Genomic DNA, 9,904 nt, shown 5'->3' with positions numbered 1-9,904 from the left:
TGGCCGAGGACCTGGGTATGTATCCACCAGCCCATCAATGCCACAAAACCCCAGACCTTGGTCCTTATGTCCCCATACATCTCGCCATGTGATGGAGGGACAGACACATCCCTGCAGGTTTCCCTTCTGCTAATTGTTTCTGGTTGGATCTCTGGCTCCATCCCATCCGTAATGTGACTGTATAGGAGGTCTGTTAGTTCTTGAGTAAATACCAGCAGCTTATCGCTGGAAACATTTTTAAATTTACGGAAGACACAGATTTCCTTTCCACCCTGTTCTTCACCCTGCTCTGTCGAAAGCAGAGAGCTAACACTGGCAATTAGTGACTCCATTGACTTTGTACTTTCAACTTTAGGGTCAAGGTTGAATCTAGTTTTAAGATTTGTCACAATGTGATAGATTGCTGCTTTGGCAAAACGCTCTGCAAAGAAGTTCTTAATCCTGCATCCGACACCTTTCATGGCTGGTTTGCCCTTCGGTGTGGATTCTGATTCTGGACTTGCATCTTTTGCTTCTGCCTCCTCTGAACTCTTTTCAATCAGAATCTGAGCGATGTCATCTGCTGCAAACTCAATCTCCATTGAGGCTTCTCTGTGCAGCAGCTCATAGTCAGCGTCCGACACATCATCCAAAAGAGGTTCTATCATGTCATCGACCTCCTTCCTTATCATCTCCTGGACAGCCTTGGTTGTTGCTGCCACCAAGCTGTCGTGTGAGGACACTTTATCCGGGGTCTGGGTGCTTACCGTTCCGACTGTTGACTGGGAGTGGTCATCAGTGAATATCAATTCCTGTTTCTCTTCACTGCTCCTCTGTCTGAGTGGTCGCGGAGCGCACAGCACCTTCAGCTTGCCTCCGAACGCTTGCACCATTTTACAGGCATTATTGACCATGGCGTTAAGTCTGCGTGGCGGAGTGACGCGCTGATTAATACTAGGCTCCATCCCACCCAGACTGTTGGAAATGGCAGAGTTCACACTATCTGCAATTTCCTTTCCTAACAGGTTTGTGAGCCGCTTTGAGCTGTCACTCACAACCTGGTCCGTTACGTGGAGTACCTCGGCGAAGCTTTGAGGAAGTGTGTTGCCCAGATTAGTCACAACACACTCCACAGACACGATTACATCGATGCCCCTGAGAGCTATCACCAGCGCCTTCGTCACTGCCGCTATAACATCCAAAAGCAAATCAGCCAACAGTATCTTAGTGGTCTCCTCAGGGGTTCCTGCTCTTAAAAGTGTCCACTGTTCCTCTGTCATGTGATCGAAAAAGTTTTGGATGAGTGGACGAACCGCTTCCACTGTGAACTGAGGCAGCTCCTCTGTCAGAACTGGTACAGCTCCATTATCGGCTATTACGGCTTCTGTATTTTGATCCATTTTGTTTGATGCTATTTGTCTTTTCTTTTCTAAACTCCTGTTTTTTTTTTTAGTTTTCACAAACTGTTTTGTTAGTGTCGACCGGCTGCAAAGAAGACCAAGAATGTTTTGACCAAAGGAATTCCCTAGAATGTATAGTGTAATGTTCTGGTGACATCATCACAACCTGAGATCAAAGGATTTTCAGAGATCAACGGAATGATGCAGCTGAAGCTCCGCCTCTCAAACCAGCCAGCTCACAGATCAAAGGAATTCTGTTCCAGAAGCTCCGCCCCTCAAACCAATGGGAAAAAAAACATAAACAAGATGCAGCCTAGCAACAGTTGCTAAGCGGCAGCTCTTTTTTTTCAAATTAATTTTCATGGAGTTTGATGGAAACATTAAAGTATATTTGGATCAGGGTTAGGGTCGCTATCTCCCACAAGGAAAGTCTGACGCCCATGCAGCTAACTCCAATTATTAGCATCAGGCCTACAACTACTGTATACCCACTAAAGTATTTGCTGCTGATTAAGATAAATACATTTTGAGGGGGGGAATGCTTTTCACAGCATGCCAGTCCATTGTTGGGCTATTTAGACTGAATTCCGTTCATTTAGTTGAATTTCAACTTAATGAATTTGCTGTAATTTACAACTAGCCTATATGCTCAACACTTTACAACACAAGTGTTTTTAGCCTTTTCCATCTCTTAAAGAACCGAAAATAAAGGCCTGTTTTACAAAATGATGAAATAGGCATTGAATACTTTTTTTTATATATTTGTTTTTATTTATTTAGAAGTAGTTCTCTGGATTGCAACATATACACCTGTTGTACAAGGAATATTTTAGTAGTACAGGTTTTTACATTTGACTCTGTCATGTACATACACTTTCATTTTCAGAAATTAGGTATTCCAACAAGGGAGAGGTTAATACCCTCATAGCTTATGCCAGTGTCAAATCTGCTTCATATTTTCCTCACAAATGTCAAAGGTAGCATTATTAAAGGGCACGTGACAGTCTACAACCTTGTCAAATCACACACGTACTTAACCAACCAATCAACAATAAGCCCAATAATCACATCATCAGGGAACGCATATTTTCAGCATATTTTCCGATCATCCGAAATGCCCCTTCCAGACAACAGAATCACTGGAATATTTGTCCATGCATACATAAGTATATTATATATATGGTAAAAAATATAGCATTTTGAATAAATACTCAATATCATTTTTAGAGCAAACTTTCCGACAATACTTGTTTTATATATATATATATATTTCACAATACTGTATGTACATGTACTGTATTGGGCTGAAATTACAGGAACAGACAAAAGTATGTATGGTTAACCCCATGTGGAACAGATTGGATTTCAGTTCTTTGGTGTTGGAGCCAGTTATGAAACCTTATTACATCTGGGTCACACTGGATTAAACATATGGAGGCGATTTATTGTAAGATGTTATACATGGACACACACACACACACACACCACATATCGGATCATCCGCGCGCTGTCTGGGAAGCCACACAGATTGTAATTTCCATCTCTTAATGTACAGACAGCCAGTCATGATCAATTGTGTTGCATGGACATATTGTGTAAATGCTGCCTTTTTGTTAAAAATAATAATAAAAAAAAAATGGAAGAAAAAAATTGAAAAAACAATTAAGAAAAAAAAAATCGTTGCTACTTTGTGATTCAACAAATGATGGTGAACTTATGATTATGTAAATAAAACAAAACAAATCCTGCTAACAAGTAAATGCAGCCACTGTATACTTCTACTATATAATTAAGATACTTTGTATGGTAGAACTATCTTAATTTCAGTCTATATCATCCCATTTTAGCACCCATATTGATAAAGTGTCTAAGAATGAGAGTGAGTGATCGGGATCACACTGTATCTCAGAAATAAAGTTATGAAATGTAGGTTAGAAGTCATCATTACATTATATTGTAGGCATGACAACATATACCGGTAAACATGTGTCATGGCAAAATCAAACCAATACATTTGGGAGACAGCGTTCTAAAACCAACAAATGCTGATGTAAGTTTGGACCATGCACAATCTTGCCTCTATTTTCTGACCGATTGTAAATGCAGAATGTACTATCATCGACTACGGATATGGCAGTTTTTAAAACGAGTGGTATTCCCCTTTAAATTCCACCATCAGTAGGACCAGTAAAAGGTCTCTTCACTTGTCATAAGTGCTATTGAGCTGGTGGAGCAGTTGTATAACGTCTGTTTTGTAGGTGCTTTCTGACGTCAGAGGAAAATAAACCTGGTGATTCATCAGTGTTATCAAGAGTTTTCTAGTTTTATTACATAAAGACCTGTGTGTGTTAAAAACTGGGGATATGAACATTAAAAGACATTCACCAGGAAGGGATGGTTAAACTAGATGATGGCAATTATTGCATTATGGGAATTGGAGTATGCAGTGTTTTGAAATATCCTGTGCTGCTTCTATTTTGACCATTATTTCAAAAATTAAGCTGTGATTAAATGCAGACTTTAAAAATATTAACATGTAAACAGAAGGGTGAAAATGTATCCCTCTAGAAAACATAACCGGTACAATTTGGGGATTTCTGCAGTGGTCACTAAAGGGACACTATTGAGTTGTAAACGTTTTTGTCAGACCAGAACTTATGTGTTAAGATACTTTAGGAGTATGGGTGTATGTATGTACGTTTGTAGGTTTGTGGTAAAACAGAACGAATAAAGACGACACTCCCTGAAACACAACATCACCTCTTATTGTAAATGTAGGATGGTCATCGGATTAAGGCTATCGACCAAAGCCACTCTCCATAGCTAGTTTCTGAGTGAAATTGCTTCATTGATATTGCTTCTTTTTTTATGACTGCAAGCCATAAACAAACCCATTCTCTTACCATCTACCATCTAACCTCCAGTCCATTTTGTAACATGAATTCTTGAGACAGGAACAAAGTGACCTGGCGTTATTAACTTGAATCAGATATTTGTAATCTAGATTTTTCTCAGTGATTAAATGTCTTAAATCGAACATGATAAAACATATCCAAATTCTTTTAATCATTCCTATGTCTCTGTTAGTCCCATGATTCATGCCAGTATACTGTAGTTAAACTTGCTACATGTTTTTTTTTTACTTGTAATGTATCTCAGCCAGCCGGACATTCATTGTGCATTTTGTAGCCGTTTGCATACATGATTTGATTGGAATACGAGCAGGCGAACAAGAAATATATCATATCAGAACTGAGGGACGGAGAGAGAGAGAGCGAGAGAGAGAGAAAAAGAAAGAGAGAGAGAGAGAGAGAGAGAGAGAGAGAGAGAGAGAGAGAGAGAGAGAGAGATTAACCATGAGTACAGACAGTATTACAACATACTGTTGTTTTAGTACTATAAGACAGCCAATAGGGGGAGTAACTGTGTATTGGCATGCAGCACCATCCAAACGTACAATCTTCTCATTTGAAGACTTTTGTCTTTCTTTAATTCTGGTTATATTGTAATTATTAAAAAAAATATTCCTGATCCAAGAGATACATTTAAACTCCAACGAAACAATTGTTTCACCCCAATAATTCACATACGATGATCACCCATGTTCCATATGTGACACACATCATTATTATGGCAAAAATAACACATTACGTCATGTCAAATGTCCACTGAATTATGGGAAATTTGATCCACTTTTTCTAGTTCATACGTTTAGAGATACTTAGTTCCTTCTGGACACTGATATCAGAGAGGAATATAATTTGACTGTACACAAAAACAATAAAAAAGTGCAGTAAAAAATACAGTTTATGTGTGTGTTTTTTTATATGATTATAATCTGTTATAGTAACATTCTACACATACTATGTCCTCAATGATGGCTTATGTCCAAATATGAAAAAGAACTATGTCAATGTCATAAAAGGAAGAAAAAAAATATATAGAAATCATGTTTATATTTAATATTGTATATTTGAAAGGTAGATCATGTGCTTATTAGTATTTTGCTTGAAGAGCTAGTTGATGAGAAGAAGAAGCAGCAGCAGTTTGTCCTCCATTTTGCCAATCTGTCTCTTCCTTGTCCTTCTTTATTTCCTCACCCTTTCAATTCAAAGTGTCACTATGGCAATAACTTCTTCTTGATCCGGCCCTGTTGTCTGTTGATGCAGCATATCCATAAACATCCACAAGGGAGAAGAGAGAGGTGGAAGAAAAATTGTGGGCGTACATTTCCGGGCAGACACTCCAGTTTCCAGAGGTTAATTTGTGGTTCCAAGGTAGACAGGACTTATTCACTAATTCCCATGGTAACACAGGGTCTGGTATGATGTCACTGTGTCTTTGAATCAACCCTTTTCCCTCTTTGTTGGTTGGGGAAAAGGGTATTGGAATTGGAATAGTTGGAAGTCCGATAACTGGAGTGGTTTTAGGGGAAGTTAACAGGCTCAGAGGAGGTCTGTGGTAGATGTTGGTTCGGAGGCTTGTGTCTCAACGTGGGCCTTCAGAAGGGCGATTATGTCTTGGTGGGAAGCTCCCTCTGCCACCGACAGTGCTGTCTGTCCATTCTGGAAGAAATAAAAGAGAAAAATAATGTCATATTGAATATTGCACATCACAGGTATTGCAGTGGCTACTCTTATCCTGATGGTGGCAGTGTTGTGTTAATCGTTCTCTAGCAACTGGACATTACAATATATTCATAGCATGTATTTGTGTATGTTGCATCTGACCTAATACAGGCAACACTACTGGTAAAGAAATAGCTGGATTCACTATCAGTGTCTAAGTCTTGGCATTTTGCATTGTCCTTTCTTGAAATGTCAAATAAGGGTTCAGATTATGATTTGTCACTTATAAGCCAAGGGGTTAAATAAAAAGCCCGGGGAGGTTACGTGAAGAAAACAGGGGAAATGTTCAACGGGATTTAGGAAATACACAGTTAGAAAGATTGTTGACTCTTCACTATAAAAAAAAACATTTTAATCCTTTCCCTAGCAGCACGAGACACTATAAATACTTCAACAAAGAGATAACTTATGAAATATGCTTTGAGTGACCAACACATGGCAGTATTAGATCAAAACGAAGACCTGATCATCACATAACTGGCCCAAAGAAGCATTTGTTTCAAGTGGACTATAGTTGTTTTCTTTCGTATATGAGCTTAATAACCAATTTTAATATAAATCAAACTTTAATGCTTTTGATGTCAATGATACACTGGTACAAACATTTTTATGTTTTATCTTCTCCCATGTTATATAAAATATGTATACTGTTAGGTTTACTTTCAGTTGTTGTATAACAGTAATCGGGAGCTTAGATTTGTGTAGTTGTCTCACAAAACCCACAACACATATGATTTATAGAACACAAATAATACACTATTAGCAATGATAAAAGCAGAGAACACATATTGTCTTGTGTCTAGATAACGCTATTCTATGTGTCTATACATTTACAAATTGCTATCAATCCTCCCAGCTGACTGAATGCTCTCATTCAGCAATGCTTTATAATGCTGAGTGTAGCCTCCTGCATTTTTCTAACAGTGTCACTTGTTCTTTCCTGTTTCGAAGCAAAAATATTAAACATTACAGTGAACTAAAGCAGACAAAGCTCCCTCTTGTCTCATGGGAACACGGATGTCTAAGAACATTGTGAATGCTCCGTTTTATTCTTTATGTAAATTTCAAAAGCAAACTGCTTCACTTCCCTTGCACATTATTTTAAATTGCTTGCCAGAGCAACTCATTCGCCTCAGTTTTGAGACAATGCTTCGCTCCCCACTACCACGGAATATTGTTTGTGATCATGTGTTGTCAAGGAGTAACAGAGCAAATAATCCAACTAGAGGCACATTATTGAGTCATAAGATGAGTGCAGGATATGAATGTATAGATGCATATTCCATGGTACAATCAAATTCGGGTTAAACCAATCTACAAAACTGTTTTACTTTTCACGATTTAGGATTATTGTTACAAACGTGTAACAATGTGAAGTGAGGTTTTTCTCTTTAGAATTGTTGTGATGTTATAGCAGAAGCAGTGACGTATAGTGTTGAAAGTGACAACCGTTGCATCCTTTGGGAACTAGAATAAAAGCCCACAGGACGCAGGTGTGGAGGTGGGGATTATGAAATACTATGTAGAGAGGGCCCTAGAATATCACACAATGTAAACCTCAAATATGTTTCCTGTTTGTTTCTGCACTCATATAAAGCACAATACACAGATATACTCCCTACATGATGCAAGTGTGAGTGAGGGATGCAGCCGATGCGAGTGCAATCAGTTCAAACTAGTGAGTCGGAGGTGTGGATGACATAATGACACACTACAACACAGAGATACTCGAGAGCAGCGGACTGAAGACAATTGAGGTAATTCACTGATTCAATGATTCACTCACAAGAACAACTGGGGACTGGAGAGTGTCTAAATGCTGGAACCAGATTGAATAAAATGACCTTGTTGTTAGCATCCAGATCATAAAGACAAAACCAGGATCCATATGTGGTATGGCAGTGCATAGTCTGAGTGTCTATCTATCAAATAAATAAATAAATAAATAAATATATGAGCAGTACAGCCTCAGAGTTGAAACAGTGTCAACATGATTGTTTGAATGGGTATTGGGATATGGCCTTTCTCTGATCGGGTGACTCAGATTGCAGAGAGGAATCAATGGTCTAGACTCTGGAGTGATCAATAATGTACTAGGGTTGAACAATCCATCTACTGTGTGTGTGTGTGTGTGTGTGTGGGCCTGGCACCAGCTACAGTATTATGGCTGTGGCATTTAACACCAACCGCAGAGGCAGACTAATATTAGATGACAGACTCAACAACAGTATGTGTGAGGCAGGCACTAGGACCTGTGTGACAGTTCATTCATTAGATCAGGCAGCACATTAATAGCTGTTGAAATAAGGCAGTGATCCCAGGCATCTGAGTAAATAATTAAGCCTCATGGAAGAGTCACCATGGTCCAAATTAAGCAGAAACAGGAGGTTACAGGTGAACCTCCATTTGAAGCCACATTGATTGCCAATCGTTATTTGTCTATGTATTTTTTATAAGTAGTGTTTCAACACTAAGTCTGTCAGTGAGCACATTTGGCCCAGTTAAGCTGCAATTCTTTCTGTTATTTATAAAGCATAGGATCCATTTTAAAATTGGCAACACACTAAGGCAACTGTTCACCCGTTGGACTGCAGTGAGGAGCAACAACGTCTGAGTAGTGTAATGTATCGAGTAAATTACAGATCTGTACAAAACGCCAAATGTATGTCTCTTAATGGGTAAGAGAGATTGGAAATCACCTTAGGGAATGCTTTTAAACCATCTTGAATAAGCAGTGAAACATTTTCAGTTTTACAGCAGTTCCAGTACACAGTATAATTTAAAGACATAGCACGTAACTTCTCTTGCCCCCATGAGGAATTCTGAGGAATTATCACAACCCTGTCAGCATTTCTATATGAGGTAAGCCTTCGGTGATCATGCATGGATATGATACTTTCTGCTGTACGTCCAGGTTTTTTTTTTCTGAGCAGTAGAGTCAACAACTGAAACATTTCTTGGGGGCTTCTTGGGATTTTTCTGAGCTTCTGCGCCAGTGTCGGTGAGGCGACAACAGTTTGTAAACAGTTTGCCATACTGAGAAATACAGTGAGAGTTTTGTACAGCTGGTAGGCTTAATTAATTAACTTTGTGTCAACTCGTTTGGTGACAACTTAAATGTACCCAACATTCATTTACACTGTATGTAGAAGTTACGCACTATAGCTTTAACTTTTTTTTTTTTTTTACAGTATAACAGCATCATACCTTATCGGTGAGGCTGAGGTCACAGCGGCCTGTCTCCAGCAGCAGGCGTACGATGTGTGTGTGTCCGTGTTCGCTGGCACACATCAGCGCCGTGGAGCCCTCGCGGTCCCGCGCATTCACGTCCGCGTCGCAGCCTAGCAGCACGGTCACCATGGCAACGCGCCCGTGGCTCACCGCTAGCATGAGCGCCGTCTGGCCAGCCTAGGAGAGTGGGGGAGAGAGAGGTAAACGTTTATTTATATGGCACAATTCAGACACAAGGCCATTCAACGTTTTTTACAGTGGCAGAGAAAAAATACATCAAGATAAGACATCAGAAATCTTATTTTTAGAGATTGCAAAAACATAGAACACATACAGGCAGGCAAATTGCAAAAGCGAATAAAAAAATAAAAAAATGACAGGTTAAAAGGGATGCAGAAAAGTCTTCAGATTTGATTTGAATGAGCTGAGGGCTGAGGAAGAGAGAGGATTAGGATTCAAACAGCGAGAGGGGCAGGTATGAGGGGAGATTAAGAATGAATTGAAGAGAGAGATGAGGAAAAGAGGGCTAGATAAATAAGATAAATTCTTCTTTTTCTTTATAGCTTGATTGGAGTATTATCTTTGTATTATTCAAAATTGTCTGCTTAGTTTAATTTATTGGTATGACGGAGAGATTAAGAATTAAATGAAGAGGGGATGAGGAAA

General features: G+C 39.1%; 1 protein-coding gene across 1 annotated transcript in view; it reads right to left on the bottom strand.

The window, feature by feature from the left end:
* Positions 1-2,146: 2,146 nt before the first annotated feature.
* kank4 (KN motif and ankyrin repeat domains 4) overlaps positions 2,147-9,904 on the bottom strand; it is a 91,392-nt gene continuing 83,634 nt past the window's right edge. The window contains exons 9-10 of the mRNA XM_080033129.1: positions 9,215-9,415; positions 2,147-5,944 (exon numbers count right to left, since the gene is read on the bottom strand). Of these exons, the coding sequence (XP_079889255.1) occupies positions 5,825-5,944; positions 9,215-9,415 (321 nt within the window). The 3' untranslated portion in view covers positions 2,147-5,824. The remainder of the gene's footprint in view (positions 5,945-9,214; positions 9,416-9,904) is intronic.

Source organism: Ammodytes marinus (assembly GCF_949987685.1).
Source record: "Ammodytes marinus genome assembly, chromosome: 8".
Lineage (NCBI taxonomy): Eukaryota > Metazoa > Chordata > Actinopteri > Uranoscopiformes > Ammodytidae > Ammodytes > Ammodytes marinus.
Note: the sequence above shows the minus strand (reverse complement) of the source record. Positions and strands in the feature narration are given on the sequence as shown.